The sequence below is a fragment of the Patiria miniata genome, unplaced genomic scaffold (assembly GCF_015706575.1).
Source record: "Patiria miniata isolate m_02_andy unplaced genomic scaffold, ASM1570657v1 HiC_scaffold_6, whole genome shotgun sequence".
Taxonomy (NCBI): Eukaryota; Metazoa; Echinodermata; class Asteroidea; order Valvatida; family Asterinidae; genus Patiria; species Patiria miniata.
Window position 1 is genome coordinate 13,779,532 of NW_024037073.1, and position 26,169 is coordinate 13,805,700.

The following is a 26,169-nucleotide window of genomic DNA, read 5'->3' on the forward strand; positions in this document are numbered from 1 at the left end:
GAAAGTCCACACTTGGTATGTAACGTAAACTTGTGTGTGTGGGGGTGTGTGCTGGAATTTACTACCTTACGGAGACATAAACACAATAGGGAACAAAAGATTGTATACGTCTCCAGAAGAACATTTCTATAGATGAATACGTCTCCACAAGAATTTCACGAAATAGATATATGGGTTTTACTCAAAAACTAGGAAATTCCAAGGTAGGTTGATTTGTCGCAAATGGAAGAGTTTTAGAAAAGGGATATTTAGTCCAAATTTCAGCCCAGGAAATTAATTCTGGTTAAAATAAGAGCATTTTGAAACTTCAATTTCAAACTCGAAAACTTTACTACACGAGAACAAAGAAATGTCTCCACAGGAATACAAATTCCAGAATCTGTGTGGGTGTGTGTGTGTGTTCATGGAGGAATAATTAAGAACGAGCTCCTTGGTCTGTGCTACCCTTCAAGTTTTTTGGTTACATGTATTGGGAGTTGTGCGCGCCACGAACATTCTGGATTCGACTGGTACCTTGTAACGTATACACACAAATATCCTAAGATCGCACGTGCACCAGTACAACCCCAAAGAACTCAGCACACAATAAAGTTGGCGGAAATGTACACTACTGCGCAATTTGCGCATGCGTGTTGAGGCGAAATTTCCCTCTGCGGAGAAGCCAGCACGCCGGAGAAGTGAGACCGTGACACCGGTCACTAATTGTGCACAGAGCAACGGCCTCAAAGAAGTGTATACAAACTGCAAATGACTGGATGTATCGTATCGAGGCCGCTGGTCTTGGCGTGTTGAATTTCTGCACCATACTAGACAAGTTCTTCATATATACGTGCATTATACTGTATATCAGTATTACTGACCGATGACACCGACCATGACGGACTCGGAGGCACAAATACATAGTCCCTGCACGCTGTGGCCTAAGCCCTATGTGACGGTGGACGACGTGCAAGCATTGTTGGTCAGACTATACTCGATCTATCCTGACGTGATCAAGGAGTGCAATAGCTACACTGACAGAACATTCTACGCGAGGGCTTCCCCTTCTTCCTTCTCTACCTTCTTGACCTCTGAAAATGAGGGCCAGAAAACAGGAACACACCAAGCAGAGTTTATCCTGAAAGTTCTCAATGCAGAGTTTACTTCGGACGGACCGGGCACGGTTGCTGCTCAAGTGGACATTCTGAACTTCTTGAAGGAGAACTTCCCAGAACTAAAGTGTCAAGTTCCTGTACCGACGGTGGATGGGCATCTCCTGAGCTACGAGATCATTCGGAATGATTACGTAACTGGTAAAATAATGCACATTTTCCGTTTATTGCTGGTAAAAAAATACACCTCTGTTAATTGTTCATTACATTTGGAATGTCTGGTAAAGTCGCTTTCGATCAGAGGCTATTGCAGGCACCTGATCTCTATACATGTTTGTACTGCCTGCCCCTATGCGTAGAGAACATTCTGTTGCTTAGGCTGTTACAAACTCTATAATAAGTCACTGAATTCAAATAGGAGTTAATGGGGCGTAGGCTGCGTTTAAAAAGTAGCCAATGCTAGGAAGTTTAAGCATGGAAACAGCAAAATCATTTCAAGTTAGGCCTGCTCTAGTTGGAGTACTAAAAGCACTAACTGCCTTGCCCCTATGCGTAGAGAACATTCTGTTGCTTAGGCTGTTACAAACTCTATAATAAGTCACTGAATTCAAATAGGAGTTAATGGGGCGTAGGCTGCGTTTAAAAAGTAGCCAATGCTAGGAAGTTTAAGCATGGAAACAGCAAAATCATTTCAAGTTAGGCCTGCTCTAGTTGGAGTACTAAAAGCACTAATCGGGAAAACAAATACTTGTAATTCCATATATAAAATTATTTTACTGTGAAGCATTCAAATATGATATGCAAGGAGAATGTCATTGTGTAAGCAAGTAGGAACAACCAACTGTTTGATTTGTCTATCAACTTGGTGGCCTTTGCTGCGTGGATAATAGTAATGGTATACAGATATTGAGTGGCTCAGCGTGGAATGGGAGGAATATTATCGCAAGGTAAAATCTCAAGATTTTACCGAGCGATAATATTCCTCCCATTCCACAATTTAAAGCCACTCAATATTTGTTTTATATAACTGACATAGGCCATATAGATCCTTGTCATTTGATATATTTGAACTTTAATTTCAATACAAAACTGGAGGAAAATGTATTTCTCTCTTCCAAACCACCCCTTCACGAAAATTTTGAACCCAACGCTGTAGCGCTGGCTCTGGAACAATACGCGCTACGCGCAACGCTGAACGTGCTCACCACACGTATGTTTCAGCCACATAGACCGTACGTGCATTTAGTTCGTCTTCTCACGCATGCGCAATGGTTTCCTCCGCGTAGTCGGCTTGCAAAGAGCGGTAACAGACGACGCACCGGATTGTCTGGTTTTCATGTCTTAAAATGTATCCTCTCAAACGTACTTAAAAGATGATTCAAACCAAAAATTATCAGTAGACCAAGTGAACAAAGATATAAATTGTCTCTACAGTGTGGTAACGGCGCTAAAAACCTTTTAAAATATAAAAAAAACCAATAATTATGGACAAAAAACGTACAAAAATGAAAAGGAAAAAAATCTTTCGCTTTTGACTTTGGTTTACACATTTTGACAATTTTCCGGGTTTACCTTAGATCAGCCGTAGTACCATCGGAAAGGATGATACATTATTATCATTTTACAGGTGATTTGATGTAAGAAGGAAACCTGTAGCTTATAAAAATCGTCATTTTTCGAGTAAACCCATTTTGAAAGCTTCGTGCACAAATACACTGGTCCCAGTGCCCTCTGTGATCGTACTTGCATTTCAGGAGCGGGAACCAGTCAGTTGTAAATCGTTTCAGTTAAATGTATACATTTATTTGCCAACGCGTCGAAAGATTACAAACGGAGCGCCGCGCGCGGCGCGTGGCTAGCCATGTTTAATACGGGCCAGATTCCCGCAGGGTCTGTGTACAGGTACGTGCACACTAACGTTACATTCAACGAAAAAACGTATAACGTGAGACCTTACTTTTCTCATTGAAACGGTTTCCGACTTAAATGATATTTAAACATCGCACTTTCCATGGCATCTTTTACCATTTTTCAGTGAAGACAAGTTTACAATTACTCGGCAAAACTGAAAAATTATCCCCAAAACTGTCGCCTGTTTTGAATTTGTGACCCAATATTTTCGTACTACACGACACGGAAAAACAAAAAAAATGCATCAAATACTCTCTGTTTTTTTTTGCGCTAAGGTTTGCAAAAGTGACTTTGATTGCCTTAAATTCCCGTCCACGTGGAAAGAAAAATTAATCAAAGTTCTTCAAGCGTGATGTTGACCGATACTTCAGTGGGTCAAACTGCGACCGCAGGCATCCATGTTTGCTGATTATCAGTATTTCATATTTTGAGTGCGCATGCGCGCAAACTAAATGAGCGGCTGAAACATACGTGACCAAGGCCCAATGTCATAGCGCTGCTTAACAGCCGACTTTGTGCTTACCGAGCCTTCATCTATTTCATGGAAACCGTTAAGCAGTAAGCACAGCAAAAGCACGCTTAACCCCAGAAGAAAACTTTGCTTAAATCAATGACGTAACAATAGAAATCTCCATGCGCGTGCAACCGTTAGCATGAAATAGTGATAAGCAGCAACATGATTTTCTGCTATAGTAAGCACAACTTTTCTGCTTACTGTTAAGCAGTGCTATGAAATTGGGCCCAGCATGCATTTGCACACAAATACTGCGTCATGATCCTAACTGTTCAATAGTATTTCCCATTCCCCATGGGCGGATAGTACTTTTGAGCTGCGGCGTGAATGGGAGCAATAACGAATGTCACGTGATTTGAGTTCCACCGATCAATTGACAAGGATCTGTATGTCGGTTATAATAATACAATATACCATCTTATATAACCGACATACAGATCCTTGTCATTTGATTGGTGGAGCTCACATCACGTGGCATTCGTTATTGCTCCCATTCATGCCGCGGCTCAAAAAGTACTATCCGCCCATGGGGAATGGGAAATATTATAACACCTCACCCGCAGATTCTGTGTCTTGATTGGCCGAGAGCGAGTCAGATGATACTTTCTATTTTTGCTATCTTTCTTTGCACGGCCAAAAGTACTATACCCGTAGCAACCAAAGTACTATACCATTAGCAACCAAAGTACTATTTCCACGACGCGGTATTTGTGTGCAAATGGATGCTGGTGTGCGCATTGCGCGTTGCACGCAGCGCGTTTTGTTCCAAAGAGAGCGCGCCACAGAGTTGGGTTCAAACATTTCGCGAAGGGGTAGTTTGGAAGAGAGAAATACATTTTCCACCAATTTTGTATTGAAATTGAAGTTTATTTCAACTGTGTTCAGATTTAAATAATATAAAATATTATAACCAAGCAGAATCTGTGGGTGAAGTGTTATAAAACAAATATCGAATGCTTTATCTCGTGGTGAAGTAAAACTAGCCGCCCTCGGTGATCCATGGAGCATTCTATTTTCCCTCGGCTTCGCCTCGGGAAAATAGAATGTCCATGGATCACCTCGGGAGGCTAGTTTTACTACACCACTCGAAGCATTCAATATTTGTATATACTATTCAACAGTTAGGATCATGACGCGGTATTTGTGTGCAAATGCATGCTGGTGTGCGCATTCAGCGTTGCGCGTAGCGCGTATTGTTCCAAAGAGCCAGCGCTACAGCGTTGGGTTCAAACATTTTCGTGAAAGGGTGGTTTGGAAGAGAGAAATACATTTTCCTCCAGTTTTGTATTGAAAAAAAGTTCAAATATATCAAATGACAAGGATCTATATGTCAGTTATATAAAACAAATATTGAGTGGTTTTAAATTGTGAAATGGGAGGAATATTATCGCTCGGTAAAATCTGGACTTTTCCAGTTCACTCGGCTTCGCCTCGTGAAATGGAAAAGCCAAGATTTTACCTTGCGATAATATTCCTCCCATTCCACGCTGAGCCACTCAATATTTGTATACTGTATGACATAATCTTGAACTTCGGCGACTATGCGTCTAGTAGCGTTCCCATCGGATGGCAAACTACCATTTTCTAGGTACTCAATGTACTGATTCAGGAAACTATCGCGTCGCTGGCGAGCTTGGATATCAACGGATTGATCCGTCAAACTGTCAGGGTTATCGATAGAACAAACTGCTTCTTTATCCTCGGCATAATTTAATTTGTACTCGTACGTTTCACCCAGCGGACGGTACCGAGTGACTCTTTTCCTGAGGCTGATGCACAGTCTCAACTGGGATTGGGTCCTCATTCGGGGCTTGAACTTGAGAGGCATTGTTGTCATATTGTCTACGTGAAAGGGAATCAACATAACCATGGAACGTGCCAGACTTATGAACAATATCAAAATAATACCCTTGAAGTAAGATAGACCATCGTCCCAATCGACCTACAACCAGTGGCGTAGCCATCGGGGGGCGTGGGGGGGGGCGACCCCCATGAAACCTTGTCGCCCCCCCCCCCCCAATCGCCCCCCCCTCCCCCAACTGAGATTTTGAGTTTCTAAAAAAATTATCATTGATCTCAATCTAAATAGTCGCGAATGATCCACATGATGACCACTGAGAAACGACCCTTCGACCGGCGACCGCGGACCAGTAAGCTGACAACCGGTGTCACGGTCTCACTTCTCCGGCGTGCTAGCTTCTCCGGGTGGATTCGGCGGATAATTGAGCACGTCACAGTGCACGTTACATAAGCACGATTCATGCACATTTATTTTAAGCTGTGGTTGCAAAAATAAAGACAAAATGACCACGAACGAGCAAGGAACACGGACCAAGGAGTTCGTTCTTAATTATTCCACCATGAACACACACACACACACATGCATGAGGCTGGGAACATAAATTAGAATGCTTGCAAGACCATGGAATGACTTGACTCACAGGAAGTGTTACATAACACATTCCTGGGTGTCCTTCACTGTGTACCGGGCTTGGTAGACTTCAGAAAACAGCCCGAGGAAAAGTATAGCACAGCGGTACGGAAGCTTGAATTGCCTTCCGCGATACCGCGTTACCGTGATAATTTATCGCAGAAATCCGGAATTCAATGAAAATACATTCCTCGATACCGCGTTACTGCGATAATTTATCACAGAAATCCGGAATTCAAAGATAATTCCTTCCTCGATACCGCGTTACCGTGATAATTTATCGCCGAAATCCGGAATTCAGAGATACCTTTTCCTCGATACCGCGTTACCGTGATAATTTATCGCAGAAATCCAGAATTCAAAGACAAATCGGTAACGAGGAAGGAATTATCTTTGAATTCCGGATTTATGTGATGATTATCGCGGTAACGCGGTATCGAGGAAGGATTTATCTCTGAATTTAGGATTTCTGTGATAAATTATCACGGTAACGCGGTTTCGAGGAAGGATTTATCTTTGAATTCCGGATTTCTGTGATAAATTATCATGGTAACTCGGTATCGAGGAAGGATTTATCTTTGAATTCCGGATTTCTGCGATAAATTATCACGGTAACGCTGTATCGAGGAAGGATTTATCTTTGAATTCCGGATTTCTGTGATAAATTATCACGGTAACGCGGTATCGCGGAAGGCAATTCAAGCTTCCTTATATTTCTTTGATAGTTCCCAGAGAATGAACCACCAATCTTACTGAAATTCATGGTGAGTAAGTCCGTTCTTTATAAGTAATGAGACACGCAACATTACAATGACGCATGATCGACTAAACGTAGGCCTAGCGGCTTAGCCTCATGGGAGAGAAGCTTCTCCGCAATGAAGCTAATCAAGACATATCTTAGGAACTCCATGGGGAATGAACGCCTGAGCGACCTTGGCATGTTGTCCATTGAGAGGAGGCGCGCTGAAAAGCTGAACATGGATGAGTTCGTTGACAAGTTTGCAGCATCCCATAAGAACAGAAGGATCAAACTTGTATAGACACCGCATTGACCACCACATTGACTTCTGTGGTTGGTTAGAACTAGTTGCTTTTAATGCAAGGGAGTGCATGCGCTTTTTTGCGTATAATTAGGTATTTAAGGTATTGTTATTATTATTGCACAAAGCTCCCTCTCACAATGTTGGTGTGACTGCCTACAGCATTGCGTATAGATCTGAGCCATTGCAGAGAAACGTGATCTGCGTGTACGCGAAACTTTCAGTTAGCTAGATACACCCGGTAAAACTGAATTCCTTGTACTACAGCTAGACCTTTAGTTCTCTTTCGGTTATGGACCAGTTTTGCTCGGCCTTTGTGAGCGCTCTCCCACCGTATTGAATGACAACCTCTTTACCGTTTTCGTCGATTTGTGAGAGGATGTATGGTGATGGCAAACCCACTAGCATCTGTAGCTAGAATAAACTTTAGGATAGCCTAAGATCGGTGGGGAGACGAGCGCTTGCTTTAACTGGAGGAAAGCATTGTCGCAATCTCCTGTCCACACAATGGCACGTCTTTCTGCAGGAGTTTGTTTAGGGGTGCTGCTGTGGTGGCATAACCTTTCACAATTCTACGGTACCGGTAATAGTTACATATCCCTTGAAATGCTCGAACTTCGGACGGGTCCTTAGGAACAGGGAAGGAGGTCATTACTGATGTTTTGGCTGGATCAGCTTTGATCCCTTGCTTCAGCTTTGATCCCTTGCTTCCACATGACATGCCCCAGAAAGGTTACTTCTTTCGCAGCAAAGTGACACTTCTGTGATTTCAATTTGAGATTTGCGCGACGAAGGCGGTCAAAGACTGCGTGCAGGTGTTTCAAATGCGTGTCAAAATCAGGAGAGAAAATGATGTAGGCCTATATAGATGTCTCATTTCCGTCTACCTCAAAACTTTCAATATGGCCTACACATGTCATTGGACAACGGTTCCCAAAAGCCGACTACTTGGTTACGCTTAATCTCTACATCAATGTCAGTGGGATTTATAAGCTGGTATACTGATTTGCCCTGAACAGATTTAACAACACACTTTGCTCCTACTAATTGCTCATCATCATACAGAGATGGAACTGGCTCAATGATACCGTACTGGGCTTTAATGTTATTACACTGAACAGGAAGAACAGTCTGCGTTCTAGCTGGCAACGATACATTACACACTGCTCCGACAGTCACTTTCTTTGCCTCTTTACCTACTAATGGAATCGAAGGTGTATCGGGGAACACTACGTGATTTTCCTCAAACGATATCTTGGCCTTTTGCTCTTTCAAGAAGTCTACTCCAAGAATAATTTCATGGTTCATAGTTTCGAGGATGTAGAAAGGGTGTTCAAAACTTTGCTCCCCGATAAAAATCGGCAGAACCACTTTGTCCACAACTTGTGTTATTGCCAGCGACACCGGAAATTAGGGGAACATCTGACTGACCCAAAGGGAACTGATCTTGGCACCATATCAATGCCCCAGTGTCAATTAACGCAAATCGGGAGTCCGAGCCAATTCTGACTTGAACTAGATTGCTCCCGCCTGACTCGGCAGAAACATTACTCAGGTGTGGAACTCTGGGTCTAGTCTCTAGTCATTGATTAGAAGGATGAATATCATTGATGTTGTTTGGTAGGTTTCGTTGGAAGCACACCCTAGCAAAATGACCTCTGCTTGGTGGCTCTCGGAGAGATGGCTGAGTGGCCGCTGAAACTGTCGTCATCTGGTCTTTGAGGGAAGCGATCTGTTCAGACAGCTGCTTGATTGCTGAGTTCACGTTCACATCAGTGGATGGGGTTGGTTCTTACGCTGCAGATGTCGACCGAGCAATTCTAGCTTGCGTTACCGCCTCATCCATTGTCTTCGGATGAGATTTGATGACACGGGCTCTGGGGTTGGGAAGCAGTCCTCTTATGAATGCCTCCATTCTCTCCTCTTGTGATCGTTTCAGCTGACAACACAGTTTTTCTATGTCGCTCGGGTATTTTTCGACCGCTTCGTTGGGCTGTTGTTTCCTGCCGGCCAGCTCCGATAATCCCACCCATGCCTTCGTGTGGCTCGCCGTATTTCTTGAGGAAAGCCTGTTTTAGTGCCGCAAAGGACGTGCATTAGGCAAGTCTCTGTACCAGTAACTGGCAGAACTATAGCCTTTAGTTAAGTCCCACGCGCTTACCCGGACACGTGACGCACCCCGGATGCTGACACGTAAAAAGACTAGCACGAGCGGCGAAGCCGAGGGTAATTATCACCCATCCAGACTCCCACCGGTCTTAAACAGAGTGTTATAATACCTCCTGAACACACATTTATTCCCTTACCAAAAAGCAGTCGCCTTTAGCCCTGTACTGTATGCTGATTTGAATACTAATCTTAAGCATTGTTATATGGCGTATAATCCTCAAATCCCGAGCAAAAATGATGAAGCAATGCAGAAATGCAGAATTTGCAGAATGTATATACTTTCATGTAAAGCTCTACAGTGTCCTGCAGACGAAGTCACGGTTGCATAGACACACATATCAGCCGGTAAAATCTACGAAAATTTAATATAAAAAGTTTTAGTTGAAATATTGAGGAAAAAAATCAACGTTTAAAAGAATTATTACTGAATAGACTGGACGATTATTTGATTTTGTTCAGTCCCCAGATACCGTTGCGTAAAGTTTTTTCCTTAATCCCTCTGTGCTGCATCGAAATTCCACAGTAACACTTTGCAGATTGTGAATAAAACGCGAAATTATCGTTTCTTTTTGTAATTTGATTAATCATATACATTTCATGTAAATGTGATTGGAAATAAAGTGTAGGGTGTTAAATGTACTTTTATTTTATTCAGTTAACGAGATTAACAGGAATGCATGCAGCAACTTCTGTGCAAAAGGTATTTGCTGTACATTTTCATGGTAGCCCCAACCAAGTCCTGAACCAACCACACTGGCAAAATTCAAAAAGGAGTACATTGTAAAAACGTTGGGTAAAATACTGTTGGGCAGTGTAATTTACCCGACATTGGTATGAAATTACCTCATATTGTGTTGAATGGGGTAATTCGGCCAGCACTGGTCGAATTATCAACCCATTTTGCCCAACTTTTTTACGGTGTAAATGCTTCAGATTTTAAGCATTTACTTAGTAAATACTTGAACTCTGAAGCATTTACAACTTTTTTTCATACGAAACGAAGTAAACGCTTATAGTCTAGCAAAAGCTAAAAAGTCAAATGTATATTTTCAGATTTAGCAAATGCTTCATTTTATTCATACAGATGCAATTAAAATGCTTAAAAATTGGTAGTGAAATTAAATGCTTAAAAATTGGTAGTAAAATTAAAGGCTAGTTTTGATTCATACGCAGTGGCGTCGCCAAGGGGGGGGGGGGGGGGGCAGGGGGGCACGTGCCCCCCCTGGAAAACCTAGTGCCCCCCCCCCCCCGAGTGCCCCCCCATCTGAGATTTGGGTTGGTAAAAATATATATATATATATTTTGTTATATTCAACTCCCATCATCTGAGTTGGTTAAATAGCAATTTCTGGAGATATCTTCAGATCGAATTTAGCATCAAATGTGGCACCATTTTGCATCTAGCCCATCCTCCGTACGCGAAAATTTTCCAAAGGGGAGGGGGGCACCCCCTCCCCTTAGACCCCTCCCCCAGGACGGCGATCCTTATCCACCTAAGTGCCCCCCATCAAATGCTGGTGCCCCCCCTGTGCCCCCCCAGACTGAAAAGTCTGGTGACGCCACTGTTCATACGACCGGATGAATCAGCTACTCTGAGCTATAAAATCAAAATAATGCAGCCCTACAATTTTTATTTGGGAACGAAACAAGTGGGGGGGGGGGGACAAACAATAGTATACTCCCCCCCCCCCACTTTAAAAAATGGGGGGGGGGCATGTCCACTTCCCACCATTCCCCCACCGATGTACGCCCACCCAGCGGTCCATGTCACTTTGCAACATCTGAAATTCCTTCATCCTTTCTCCACAGAACAGGCTATGGAAAGTGTGTACGAGTTATCGGCCGTTCGCATGTGCCGTTATATTGAGGGACGGACACTCAACGATGCGGCGCCACTCCCACCTTCATTCTTCTACAAGGCCGGTCACCACTTGGGTCGTTTACAACTTGCACTGCAGGTATGCGCCTATAAAGACTTAACCCTAAAGGGGCCGGGCGGAATTTTTCCGCGATAGAGTTGAAAATGTTTTTTTCGCGACCCGAGCTGTTCTGACTTTTTAGCCTGGAGCCTTTCGCATCCGTTTGATACCAAAAACATAACAATCGCGGACCACGGGTTGCCTCGCAGCGAAACATTTTCCGGCGCTACGCGACGTGAAAACTGAATTTCCCCATATACGTAGTGCACACAGAGCAGAATAACCATTCGTGCATAGCCATAATTCCAAAACTTGTTGACCTATATAGTCATGTTTCTTGGGTATGTTCATGATAAGTTGTTCTATGCATGTAGAGATTTCCAAAATTTTTCGTCACTCGATGGCCGAGATCTTAGAAGGGAACGGAATTCCCCCCCCCCCCCGGGCTGAGAGATGGTCAAAACAACCCTGCCCTTTTAGGGTAAAATCAAGACGTAAGTGATGATATGGGGTGCCACCGCGCTGCATGCATGACAATTTTCACTCACGTGTAGTTATGACCACACCACTTAAGCCTTGCAGCATAGACTCTCTCTATGCAAATAATACTGTTATGTTGAATTTTTCATCGGTTTCAATAAGTCCTCTTTGTGCATACACGTGAAAATGTTAATTTCCTGCCACTAAGTTGATGCTAATTATTCTAGAGGATATCATCACTCAAGTCTTATGATTTCTGCCCGTTGAACTTGATGTATCATGCAGAATTCCCAAGAGGTACAGCGTGTAAAGGCGCATAAATGCGGAGTAAACAGTGCGCTGCGCGGCGCCGGCGCGAGGCGATTCAACGTCGATCGCAACGAAACAACTTCATTTTGTTTTGTGCTTTTGACCTCTGCAAGCAGCAAGTTTCTGCATGGGAAAATCTTTATTTTAGGGCACAAACAGAAATGACCCCTGCGATCGTACATTATCTATTTTGATGGGGGTGCGGGAACCAGCGGTGGCGCATCCGGCGTGGAGGCGGGGGGAGGGGGCGGCACTTTTGGGATTTTTTTAAGACGGTATAATGACGGTTCAGTCGTCGATACAGTATAAAGTCTTAATTTTGCGCCCGCCCCCCCCCCCCTTCCCCCGGCATAAAAAGCTGGATTCTGGGAATCAACATCTACATTGCGGAAAACTGAATTATTATCAGGCCGCAAGTAATTCAGAATTTCAGTTTGAGCGCAGAAAACATTCATTATAATTACTGATAACTTTGTTGTAGACCTACGTGGGTGACGTTGAGCCGCTGAGGCGCAAGGCTGTCAGAACCATTTGGTGTTTGGATAATGTCCCGTTGGTCAGACGACACCTAGATCTCGTCACAGACATCACAAGAAGGGCGATGCTTGATGACGTCATCGCGGCATTTGAAACAACTGTGGTACCAATGCAGGGAGAATTACGAAAAGGTAAACAAACATATCGTACACTGATGTTCGCGTTATAATGAAGATATCATAATGCACGATAAAACGTGACTGGCAATTTGTTTTAACCTGTGTGGCCATAATAATAGAGTACCATTATACTGCATGCCGTGATCAACGCATGTCGCTCACAATTCCACCTTCATGACGTGTGTAGTGTCAGGCCGACATGAATCACTGAGACTATTGAGGGTTTTTTTCAGGGCCCAATTTCATTGCGGTGCTTAACAATTAGCAGAAAAGTTGTGCTTTCTAGAGCAAAACATTGCGCTAGCCTTAAAGCTACAGTCCATCATTTGCAGCTATCAAAAAAGTGATTGACGTAATTATTGTTGAAAAACATACTTGGTTGAAAGACAGCAAGGGGACTAAACTCCCTGTGAAATTATTCTTTCTGGCATGCTTTCATTTTGAAGAAATCAACGAAAGAAGGCCTTTCCAACGGTGCGTCTTAAGACGCACCGTTGGAAATTTCCGTCAGTAGTTCTTTTTTATACGGCGAAGCGCGCGCAAGCGTTGACACGACGCACACGCGCGCGCGCCCTCTACAATTCGTCGGATCAGTGCGCGACATGCATCGACATCGCGAAGCTGCATTCGGCTCAGTAAGAATGTGTCTCGGACGCTGAATTCAGACCCAATTCAAAACATGATTTAGCAACTTTTGATTTGAAATCGAGATCCAAGTATGTTATTTTTTCTCGAAAAATTCAGCTGAAGCTGAGCTGAAATTCATCAGGTTAGTTGTTTGTCACCCTTCTTTAGATTTTTAGAACGTTTTTTGCTTCAAACGAACAAAATGCACAAATTACAAATGATGGACTATACCTTTAAGCACTATCACGGCGCGGCGTGTATGTGCAAACGTTGCGCGCGCATGGAGATTTTCATTGTTACGTCACGAAGTTCAGCAAACTTTTCCTCTTGAGGTAAGCGTGCCTTTTGCTGTGCTTATCGTGTACTAATACGGTCTCCATGAATACACGCGAAGCTTTACAAGACTCGCCTAGTCTTTTGTTTTTCATCTCAAGTTATCCTGTCGGTATCACTATTGCAGGCATTGTGCATCACGATTACAGCGATCACAACGTGCTAGTGGTGCCATCCTCAGCGTTATCTATGGATGAGACAACACGGGCAGCCAACTACGAAATCAGCGGCCTGATTGATTTCGATTTGATGGTGTACACGTGCTTGGTGAATGAGATTGCGGTGGCCATGATGTATCTGATGTTGTGTAGCGAGGAGCCTCTGCGTGCTGCGGCCTACCTGCTAGCGGGCTTCGAGTCCCGTGCTCCGCTGCCACTCACCGAGCGCCGTCTGCTTCGCGTCCTGGTGGCCGGACGGTTCGCGCAGTCGCTGGTGTACGGCCTCCGGTCAGCCAAGCTCAATCCAGGGAATGCAGATTATTTGTGCAGCACACAGGAGCAGGGCTGGAAGTGTCTGACGCTCCTTTGGGGCCACAGCGAGCAGAATGTCATGAATTTGTTGGACTCAATTTCTCAGCAAAACGATTGTTGATGATTAGACATCATGCAATATGCTCTAAAAGTTGAGATATAAAGCTATAGTCCATCATTTGCAGCCATCCGAAAATTAACTGGCGTAATTATTGTTGAAAAACAAACTTGGTTGAAAGACAGTAAGGGAACTTAACTCCCTGTGAAATTATTCTTTCTGGGAAGCTGTCATTTTGAAGAAAGAAGGCCTTTCCAACGGTGCGTCTTAAGACGCACCGTAGGAAAATTTAAATTAGAAGTTCGTTTTGTTATTTGGCGAAGCGCGCGCAAGCATTGGCACGACGCACACGCGCGCGCAGTTGCTATATAATTCGTCGGATCAGTGTGCGACGTCGCGTATAGCTGAAATTCAAAACATGATTCAGTAACTTTTGATTTGAAATTGAGATCCTAGAATGCTGTTTTTCTCGGAATATACAGCTGAAGCTTAGCCGAAACTTCATCAGGTTAGTTGTTCAGTATCAGATTGTGAACACTTTTGTTGCTTCAAACGAACAAAATGCACAAATTATGATGGACTATATCTTTAATTATTACTTCATCAACACAAACCTCATAGAAGAAACTGTTATTCCATGGCTATGGAACTGTCTCCCATCTGAAGCTAGTCGGGGTTTTATACCTACGACATCAGATCTGCACTCTTCATTGCAATTGTTCGGCTGTAAATTGGAAACAAAATATATTGTCATTTGTTGGGTACAGGGCACACTCATTTAGATCAATATTCTGAGATTAGACTTACTGCTGAATTAGACTTCCTAATTTATGATGCGAAATTGTAACGCTTTATGCTATCGTTTAAAACGTGTGTTTTTAATCCAGGAGCAGTGGCGTATCCATCGGGGGTCAGAGGCCCAACTTGCCCCCCCCCCCCCCCCCCCCCCCCTCCGCGGAATCGTTTAAAAAGAGGGGTTTAAAAAGGGTTCGGGTGCCGATACAGTGATTTTGGTGGTCCTTCCCCCGGCATTAAAAGATGGATACGCTGTCGTCACAATTAAGTACTGTATATCGTATACTAACAATACTTCATAAGGTCTGAGTTACAGTATAACTATAATGTTTCTTCCATTTACAAAACTGTCGTTGAGAACCCTATTTGTTTACACTCTGAAAAAAAAACTGGTCAGATTTGACACGAAACAGTCAAGTTGGCATGCAGCTGACTTTTTGTAGAACAAACGAAAGTCGATCAATATTGAGGTTATCTGCAGTTTAAATTTTTAGATATATTGTATGGTTGCTGTGGTCAATTCGCATCAATAATTAGATTGGGTCCTCATGCGAAAAAAAATTACTTTAAAAATTACATTATCCCTGTCTGTGTCCCCGAGACTTTGCAGTGAATGAGAAGAAAATCGAATTGAAAATTAAATTTTGCAACATTAACAATTATTGTTTGGACCGTCAAATGTCCTCTTTTTGGGAAGGAGTCACATCTCATACTGTGGGGTTGGTAAAAAGATATTACAAAGATGTTACGCCTTTTATATTCAAACTCCAATAAAGGTAGAAAGACACCAATGATTGTGTGGGTATGGGTGTGAGTTGTTTCTACATTCAATATTGGACGTTGATCAATAGAGCACAGTAAATGGTCCCCAATTTCCGAAGGTTCCCAATTAGTCCGTGGGCTAGGGGGGTCCCAGTGCACCCCCCCCCAGAACCCACCGCCACCGATATTTTTTTGATCTTTGGCATGTCTCCAATAGGAAAAAAAGATGTTAACAGTGAAAATTTGGGGATGCTCTCTCTCAGGAGGCCAATTATTGGAATTTCCTATGATTGAGCTTCGGAGGCATTTTCTTAGCACTAGGGTTGGAAGGGGACAACACAAAATGCCATAACTTGAGCCGACCTTGACCGATCTTAATCAAACTCAGCACACTTATCCTTCATGAATAGGTCTTTCAAAAAAATATCTTTGGTTGCCATGGAAACTAAGTATAGAGGGCGCTACAGTTAAACGAAATATATATACATGTTTATTTTGAAAATTTTACGAAAAGTTGGTCATCATTAAACATTACAGCTTACTTTTCGTATTGAAAGCCAACAAATCATAAAACAGAAATTACGTTATGATTATCCAACTTCTATTGAGCTAATTTGAGAGTTAGGTCTTGGCAAACATAAAATTATATACATTATTAATAAGTTCAACAACGTCCTGCTGAATCAAGTTCTGGTATTCTTAGCCTTTGGGTTGGTAGGTGTCAGGTCCATCTTCCAAATACATGGCTTTACCAAAATACTTTACCAATCTTGCTTAAGTTTAACATGGTATATGTTCATATATTTATCTTTCTGAAAATGCTTTGAATCATCATGGTAACCGTCTACAGAGCCTGACTCTATACCCAGATAAATATAATAATATATATACATTTTTCAATAAGTAGAGATTTTGTGAGTTTGTAGTCTTAGTGGCAGTTAAATCAAAGGAAAATCAAAAATAGCAACATGGATGTGATCCATTCTAGCCTGTTGAATGCATACTTGTAAACACAAATGGGGTAAAATATTGAAATTACTTAATATATGGTAGATTTTGTCATCGCAAAACTATGCTTATGTCACTAATCTAAGCATAGATGGGAATATTCTAAGCTCAGCGATGGACATATGGGCGGTACCGGTACATTATACATTACACATGTAAATATCAACAAGGGCAGATCCAGAGTGATTATTGCTGGGGGTGAGGCTGTCCGGGGGGGGGGGGAGCTGAAGGGCTCTCACAAGTGACAAATTGCCTTATTTGTGAACTTTTCGGTCACTGCCGTGGGGGGGGGGGGGGGGCGACTCCAGCCCATGTCCACTCCCAGGACAGCAAGTCACAGATTCTTGTCTCCTAAAGAGATCACCGTCGTAGGCTTAGGTTAACTTTGCCCATTCCTCCAATCATCGCAGTCAAAGAGATCATCCAGTGCACAAAGCTCAGCCTCTGTCATCTTTACAAGTCCATCGCTGACGAGGTCCACCTGCAGATACACCGAGCCCTCCGGAAACACGAGCCAGCCAATCCCAAAATCTACAGACAAGATCGTGCAGCCATCACCTCCCTTTGTCAAGACAAGTCCAATCACATCTTCTAAACTGACAAAGGCAGCACCACTTTGTCAAGTGCAGACTTTATAATAACTGCAAGGTGTGGGATATCCTTGACTTGGGTTCATACCGTCCCTTTTGCAAGGACCCCCACCCGTCCATCGAGAAGATGTTCCAAGGCAAACTGTTCATCCTCCTACCCAACAGCTCGAAATACCTAATCTTTTTCAGACAACCGATGATACAAAGCCGGATTCTCCAGTGCGCCCCGTCAAGGCCTCCAAAGGGGACCCCACACACAATACGGCCAGACACCTCACCAAAATGCTTCATCCACTAGTTAGCAACACCAAACACCGCATCAAGGATTCTGAGAGTTTGCCATCTTCACCTCAGACCTCACCCCCAGTCAAACGCTGTCAGAGTAGTCTGCTTGGGAGTCATTTCTCTCTTTATCAACATACTCAGCGCCAACTGATCTGTATAGCATCGTGAAAAGAAAGACTTTAACTGGGCCCTACACACAAGGATACTACAGACCCCACACCAGACAAGTTTCATGGTATTAATCTGCTTACCTGTGTGTCATCTAAGTCAATGGCATCTCTTATGTCATCAATTGTGGCCAATAAAAAAATTGGGCAGACCACCATCATCACGGCAGAGCACAGACCACATGGTTGGCTCCTTCATCGTCAAGTGATGACACCTTTATCATCTGGCAGCATGGGTAAGAGAATCTACTGCTCCTCTACTTCCCGACCAAAGGTTCTCCTATACCTAAAAGGCCCATTAATTAGGGTCACATGCGAAAGATCACCCCCTTCCTTTAATGAGAGTTGTTCTTTCAACGCATCCTGACCTGAATCATGGCATCAAAACTTTCTTCATACAACACCCCGAAAACCACAATCTGCAATCTCACAAGAACCAGCAAGACCTAACCTTCAGACTCAGAATCGTCAGAATCCTTTGCCAATGTAAAGAAAGTGTACATCGACAAGGCTGTTATAGTGACCTCCCCACTTCTACTTCTACGTGTACTCAGCTGCCCAAGACTATAATAGAGTTGTAGTGATCTCCAACCTGTCCCAATCGGATGCAAGAGACCAACAGTTCCCTGGAGATTCTGAAAAGTCTGAGGACAACCACTGGGTCTATTCCAGGACACGGTACCCCCAAGATATTGGTTCATCTAACAGTGATATCTGGTGCCCTATACTCTTCCAGACAATCCAAAGGGTCGATCACCTATATTACGGAAAGCTTAATTCCCACACCTTGTAGTCAGTCTATGGGTCTCCTGTACCACTGACAACCTTTATTTCACAACTTCCTTGATACCCCCAATGATCAGCTACATGTGGTGTAACATCTCCTGCCCCAGTCATCCTACACCCTTTGGGTGTTGGAATCCCTCTTACTCCTGGCGAAGAGCAGAGTGTACTGTCATATGTCCCAAACCTGGAGTTTCCCCTGGTTCTTGTAAGACCCTCACAAAGTTATAAGTCTCTTTGTTTAATCTTAAACTGATTCTTTCAGGGTTTAAATACAAAATGAACCACATACAGGTGAACCATGCTGATAAACATGTAAAACCTATCATCTCTTGGGTAGTCTCCATCCGAAGCAGTGAAAAATGTAAACAGTTGCTCAACTTCAGTGGGACAATAATTATTTGATAGTTGCTTGTGTTTCTGTTGACTAATGTACCTCCCGTACGTCCATCGCTGAGCTAAGAATATTCCCATCTCTGCTTAGATTAGCGCATAGTTTTGCGATGACAAAATCTTCCATAATATTAAGTAATTTCAATATTTTACCCCATTTGTGTTTACAAGTATGCATCCCACAGGCTAGAATGGATCACATCCATGTTGCTATTTTTTATTTTCCATTTATTTAACTGCCACTAAGACTAAAAACTCACAAAATCTCTACTTATTGAAAAATGTATATATATTATTATATTTATCTGGGTATAGAGTCAGGCTCTGTAGACGGTTTCCATGCAGGCGCGGTTGTACGGGGGGGGCCCTCGGGGGCTTTAGCCCCCCCCCCCCCCCAAAGTGTCTAGCCCCCCCCCATAAAAAAAATAAATTCCGTAAAAAGAAATTGCATTAGCAAAAAGAAGGATTGTGATGTACATGCGAACGGTCTCCCCCTAAAGAAATAGTCGTGACAAGGGTGCATTTGTAGTTAATATAGTGTGAATGATTTTAGGATTTTATTGGCGCTCCCCGTTGAAAATATGGCATGATTTTCGGAGGCCTAAGTGTCTGGAGAAGATAACCAGTCTACATTTTAGCACGCCTCCCTGAAAAAAATTCTGGATCCACCCTGCTAGCCCCCAAAAAATATTGGTCCTAGAACCGCGCCTGTTTCCATGACCATTGAAGGCATTTTTAGAAAGATAAATATATGAACATATACCATGTCAAGCTTAACCAAGATTGGAAAAGGTGTATGCATGTAACTGAAAGATTGAACTGACACCTACCAACCCAAAAGCTAAGAATACCAGAACCCTATATTCAACAGGACGTTGTTGAACTTATTAAAAATGAATATGATTTTCAATTTGCCAATAGAAGTTGGATAATCATATCTTAACTCCTGTTTTATGATTTGGTGGCTTGCAAGACGAAGAGTAAGCTGTAATTCTAATGATGGGCAACTTTTCTTAAAATTTTCAAAATAATGTATAATAATTGTATATGTATATATATTTCGTTTCACTGTAGCGCCCTCTTTAGTTGGTTTCCATGACAACCAAACTTTTTTTGAAAGACCTATTAATAAAGGATAAGTGTGCTGAGTTTGATTAAGATCAGTCCAGATCTGCTCAAGTTATAGCATTTTGTGTCGTCCCCTTCCAACCCTAGTGCTAAGAAAATGCCTCCGAAGCTCAATCATATGAAATTCCAATAATTGGCCTCCTAGCTGAGAGAGAACATCCCTAAATTTTCACTGTTAACATCTTTTTTCCTATTGGGGACATGCCAAGGATCCAAAAATTATAGGTGGCGGTGGGTTGGGGGGGTGCACTGGGACCCCCCCCCCCCCCCCAGCCCACGGACTATCGCTTTTAACAAAAAATCTGTCAAAGTTAGCCGAAAATCGGCTAAAACGGTCACCTATGGCTTGTCATCAGTCTTGATAACGCCCTCTACTGACCGCATTGTATACGGCATGTACTTTAGTTCAATGTTCAATCAATTGATGGATTGATGGTGCTACATGCGTGATCCACGTTGCCACCTGCTCAAATGAAACCATGGACGAAGAAGTGTCAAGGTGGTGCGCGAAGCTAACCGAGGCGGTCAGTGTTGCAATGAAGCCTGAAGTGGTTCAAGAAAGGCGTCTGCAGGCTTATCAGGTTTGTTGTGCGAGAAGATTCCCAGTCCCATTGGCCCATATCTGGCCATCGTCACTCTGTCATGCATGTCATGTCTGTCATGTCTGTGCACAAACCGTGTGAGACCGGTCTGAAAATTGTTAAGTGTGTTTTCTAATCTTAGACTTAGTAAAAAGGGCCTACTTCAATATTTTCATGATTTTCCCTGCTATTTGTGCTAAATTTGCCTTTTTAGGGCATATTATCACTTTCTCATGGCTGGTCAGGGACTGAAGTGAAAAATTGGTGATGGTCAGATATGGGAATCGTTCCGTAATTTCTAGGTTCGTTTGCACATGTTTGCGCTCTGTGAAGTGCCCGGATGCAATACGTGACCGCGGATGAAGAGGGCACACAAGAGGGCGCGCTTCACTGCAGAGGGCTTTAAAGATTTTGGAATGACAGGTAACAGCCGCAGTGCGCTTTGCCAAAGTTGATGCACGCTCATAGCATGCTCAGTAGATGATTAAAGCTCCTGTCTGGTTCTTTGACCCCTTTGGCCTCTTGACTATTATTAGGGTGGCCGGGAAACGTACAATCTGGTAAATAGCAGAGACGCCATGCTTGTTCAAAACCGTCTGCATTCTTTGACAAATTACCATGATTTTTGAATATATAACTAGACCTCTGAAGGTACCAAATTTAACAATTTTGTGCTATTTAGCAGTCATACTATAGCTGGGTTGATTTTCTGCTGACAAAATGATTTCGATCTTTAATTAACTTTTGACTCCCCTAGCAACGGGACGCTCCGCTCACAGGCCGTACGTGGCTCTGTGACTGATGTACGGAGGTAGTCCAGTATTTCAGTCACATTTATGGGAATAGTAAATGGACAACCAGTCCATCTCCCAATTGACCTATCGTGTCAACGCAGCTTGTGAATATTGTCCAATAACATGATATATACAAACGGACGCGGTACGCGCAAAATCTGAGACAAACAAAAACTTAGTGTACAAAACTCTAAAGGGTTGTCTCACCCCCGTTTCAGGCAGGCGTTCCAGAGTCGCGCCGAACCAAATAGATTAGGAGCGACCCCTGGGCAGGTCGACCTTATTAGAATTTTGGTTTCAGTCAGGCGAACTTAATACATTGGAGTATTGTGTACAAACCAACAAACACAGGATTGTGCAGCGTCGATGCATGGGCGTGCGCGTTCCTTCAATACGCAAACGCCTGGGCGTGTAATACGCAATCAACGCATCGACGCTGATTGAGAGCGTACTGCGCGAAATTCGCGCGTATCGAAGAAGACAGCTAGCACGTACGCCATGTGCGCTCGCGTTATCTCTTGCACGTCACGCCACGTACGAACAATTTGTATTTCAAGACTGCGCCGTGCCTGTACAACATGGATACTGGAAGTCTCGGTTTTCCGCTTTAAAAATGTATCTTGTGTTGTATTGGGGCGACAGTGGGACGTACATTTATTGTAAGTTTTTGCTCTGTAACACGACATTGAAATCTGGTGTTTGAAAGGATTAAATCTGCAAAAAGAAAACTTTTAAATTATAAGCACTGCGTCGCGCTTGAAACACATCGCCTGCAGTCCTCATTTTTGAAGGTCACTACTTATTTACATACATTTACATACATTTGCATTGAGTTCGGCTCATGACTAGAGCGACGTCTGAAACCAAGTCGCTCCTGAGTCGTTCTAACGACTCCAACAGTCGATCTTTCGCCATCAAGCGCGTCAAGTCGATCCTAATTGTTTCAGACGTCGGACTTTTGACGCACTTAATTCAATTCTAGACTTTCATTTGGTTCGGCGCGACTCTGGAACGCCTGTCTGAACCTAGTGTCAGGGGCGTGGCTAACTCGTAAACGACGATTGGTCAATTGGACATCTTGTATTAAAAAACCCACATTATACTTCACTGTCAATGTGATACGTTTCATTTGACTTTAGAGCCCCCTTGAAAATTGATCCCCCCCCAGGTGCCCCCCCCCCAAAAAAAAAAACCATACAAAAAAAAATTGGGTTGCACTCACTGGTTCATACTGTACACGTACTACATGTACTAGGAACAGAAAAGATGATGAATTCATCTGATTGTGATCGGATTTTGTTTTTGTTTTAACATACAGCTTTGTGAAGAGTTTAAGGAAACTGCACCATACTCTCACTGCATGGCTTGTGGTCAACAACTTGCTTCTCTCAGAAACCCAACGGTCATCAGACATTTTGGCCTACAGCTTCTAGAGAATTGTGTTAAGTAAGTTTAATATGGAGGCAAACCACTGTGAGTTTCAACAGTTTGGAGGATTGGGGCAGTCGGTATCCTTCGTTTGAACATAAAGTGTACAATTTTTGAGGATTTTGGAGCTTTGAGGATGGTTCTTAGAAAAAAGCCTGGGATTAATTGCAAAGTAATGACGGAATCACATGTGTACTTGTTATCATTCATTGTGGGGATAGGGATCACATTAGAAAACACTTTTGCCTCTGAAATAGCATTCATGTTCTGTCATTGTTACTGTTAAATCTTTATTCCTTAAAGCATCTTTATTGGGCCACTTTTTAATCACTTAGGCCTAAATCACAGATTTTCAGGTGTGGGCGACTAGTGAATTCCAATAGTCGCGACTAATTTCAATAGTCGTGACTAATCACGGCATAACGACTACAAATGTAGTTGACTATTTAGGAATTGATAGTCGGGACTACCAATGCTTTTTAGCATTGGCGACTAGTTGCACTAGTTGTACAGGTCTAACCGTAGTCCCATGTATAGATTAAGATTTTGAAGAAAAAAAATGTATTAATCTTCTGCATGTTTTCATGAATTTCATGAATTTTGATGATATTTGGATGAAGTGACCCTTGGGTGGGGAGACACAATTCTTCATCGGACTACTGAGGTCAAAGGTCATGTAGGGGTCATTTAGGTTGTTGCTGAAAAATGCACAAAATCTCACTTTTTTAAGAACACAAAATCTAAGGATTGACCACAGAAAACGGCGACACACGCAGTTCACTTGTTTTTAAAGTTGCTTAAAATGTCGTCCAAAGTGCTGTGATTGTCATTTGAAACCTGTTTTTTTTTAATTGTCTTGATGTTTTTTTTGGTCACCAGATGTACAGGGTGAATCAAAAAAAGCAGAACCCACTCCACCCCCCCCCCCCTCCAAAAAAAAAAAAAAACAGTTTAAAGTGTGTTATGATTATTTGGAACAAGAAAGAAAAAATGACACAGAATACTTGTTCTAACAGCTGTCAACAACTGTAGTACACAATATTTTTATTAACAACCATGCTTAGGCAAACAATATGATTTATAAAATCAACTTTTTTGAAAAGACAGGCCTTCAGAAGGACTTTGATATTTTTAACTTTGAAACTGAGGTTTTATCGCTGGTGATGTTTGAAGACAATTGCGATGACGATTCTTGAAATCGCATTTTTGGACGAGTGAGGCTTTAGGGTCATTGTGTTTAAATGGTAATAGTATTTGAAGGGATTGAGCAATTTTAGTAATTTTTTTCATCTAAAAGTAGTTTATGAAATTGGCTTTCCAGTCAGTATTATTTTTTGGTGCTACATATATTTTTTTTAATATGAAATATAGGGGGTTTGGGTTCCGCTTTTTTGACTCACCCTGTACTTGTACATTGTGTGCATTTCTCTCTGTTGTTAATGTAGATTTCAGTGGATCAATGCAGGTGCATCAGACAAGCAGGCCTTGAAGGAATATGTGTTGAGCTACTTTCAGAATGTGAGTTTACCTAATGTTTATAATATATTATTAAGCCGTGTTCGAATTGGACTAATACTTTGTAATACCGAGGCGATGTAAGAAATGGACTTTTGACTTGGGGAAAATTTTACTGAGACCATGTCAAAAGTGACCATGTTGGGCAAACATACGTGTTCACGCGATTGGCTGTCCTATGTCCTTGATCGTCATAGTGTATTGACATGATAGAGCCTTGCCAATATCAGCTATATCAGTAAATGTACAACTTGTTCTGTTTTACAGCAATTTGTTTTGAAAAGTCAGGGATTTAACACACATACAATTTTGCTTTCAGGGGACCCATGATCTGCTGGAGGAACAAATGTGCATCAAAGATGGTTTATCTCGCATCCTGGTAGAAATGATAAAAAGAGAATGGCCACAGCACTGGCCAACATTGATGTCTGAATTCAACATGCTATGCTCCCATGGGGTAAGATTAAGAATAATACGTTAACCTACTAGTCTTTGTACCGCCCAAAATTGCCGTGCCTATTACTCCCAGTAATGCCCCAAACCACACTGCCTGTTACTCTCAGTAACACTACAAACCACCCTGCTTATTACTCCCTGTACTGCCCCAAACCATCCTGCCTATTACTCCCTGTACTGCCCCAAACTGCCCTGCCTATTACTCCCTATATCGCCCCAAACCACCCTGCCTAGACTACCCCAATCTGCCCTGCCTATTACTTCCTGTAACTCCCCAAATCACCCTGCCTATTACTTTCTGTAGAGAACATTTGCCTCACAACATTTGTATCCATTCCTCCGGTGTTCTGTACAATAAGGATACCCAAACAGAACTGGTTCTTCTTGTGCTGCTCCGATTGGTGGAGGACGTTGTGGCCTTCCAGAACCTTCAGACAAGTCGGAGAAGAGATATCCTGCAAGCGCTGACGTCTCACATGGCCGAACTGTTCACATTCATGGTTCATCTGCTGACGCATCACATCGAAAGATTAAAACAACTCGTAAGTATCTTTGCGAAAAGAAGGGAGGGCTATGCATGAAAACCAAAGCAGTGCCAGGCTTAATACGTTTGGCTATTAAAGGGAATATACAACATTTGCAAACATTGGAAAACAAAACTACCAATTTTATACGAAATAGCTTACTAGGATGTTGGTAAATGAAAGTCTGAAGCATCCTGTAAAATTATGGCACCTGGTGTGAAGTCATTTCCAAGAAAAGTGGTATTTTGTATAAATTTCCAACGGTGGTCGGCCGACCACCATTGGAAAAACCTAACTATTTTTCAACTACTGCTCCAAATTGATCCTTTTTTCAGTCCAAATTTTGTTTGCTATTGGTTCCATGTTCATGAACGGGTGCAGACCAGCTTGATTGGTTTCCTTACCTTACAATTTTCCGGCATCTATAAATTGATGCATTTTATCTTAAGTGGAGTCAGGGAACCAGACTACTTGAAAATTTTTGTTTTTCCTGGTTTTTCCAGCATTTTCAAACACAAAACTTCAAACTTGTCAGTGTAACAATATTTGATCTATTATACTTGCCCCTCAAATAGTTCATTTCTGTAAATTACAGCAAAAGCCAATGAAGTACATTCCCTTTAAGCTGCAAGAATGGGAGTTTTTTTTATCTGTTAATGTAAAATGAAAGATCCTGAATAAACGTTTAAATATCTGTATTTTTGTTCTATGTAGGTCACTTTTACAGGAGTGCCTTTTTATAAAATGCACTGTAGTCAGACCCTGTGTTGCTTTGGGGCTTTGCCAAATGTTCTAACTTTCCTGCTTTATGCTTGTACATAGATATTTCAGGTCAATCCATTCAATGAGCTGTTTGTAGCAGTTTGTTCATTCTACACTGGAATAATTTCTGATTTTGTGTGCCATTCATCAACAGCAAAATCAATTACCCGGTGCTGAGAAAGAGGTATGT

General features: G+C 42.4%; 2 protein-coding genes across 3 annotated transcripts in view; both read left to right on the forward strand.

Moving 5' to 3' along the window:
• Window positions 1–384: 384 nt before the first annotated feature.
• On the forward strand, window positions 385–14,182 carry LOC119743622 (hydroxylysine kinase-like). Its single transcript, XM_038220034.1, has 4 exons — window positions 385–1,292; window positions 10,966–11,114; window positions 12,346–12,532; window positions 13,608–14,182. The coding sequence occupies exons 1-4, from the start codon at window positions 863–865 to the stop codon at window positions 14,069–14,071; spliced, it is 1,230 nt and encodes a 409-aa protein (XP_038075962.1). The 5' UTR covers window positions 385–862; the 3' UTR covers window positions 14,072–14,182.
• Window positions 14,183–20,308: 6,126 nt separating this feature from the next.
• The window catches only part of LOC119742820 (exportin-5-like), a 33,717-nt gene continuing 27,856 nt past the window's right edge, over window positions 20,309–26,169 (forward strand). For both annotated transcript variants that reach the window (XM_038219000.1, XM_038219001.1), the window contains exons 1-6: window positions 20,309–20,500; window positions 22,613–22,740; window positions 24,168–24,240; window positions 24,557–24,694; window positions 25,053–25,235; window positions 26,134–26,163. In XM_038219000.1, coding sequence (XP_038074928.1) covers window positions 20,399–20,500; window positions 22,613–22,740; window positions 24,168–24,240; window positions 24,557–24,694; window positions 25,053–25,235; window positions 26,134–26,163 — 654 coding nt within the window. In that variant the 5' untranslated portion in view covers window positions 20,309–20,398. The remainder of the gene's footprint in view (window positions 20,501–22,612; window positions 22,741–24,167; window positions 24,241–24,556; window positions 24,695–25,052; window positions 25,236–26,133; window positions 26,164–26,169) is intronic.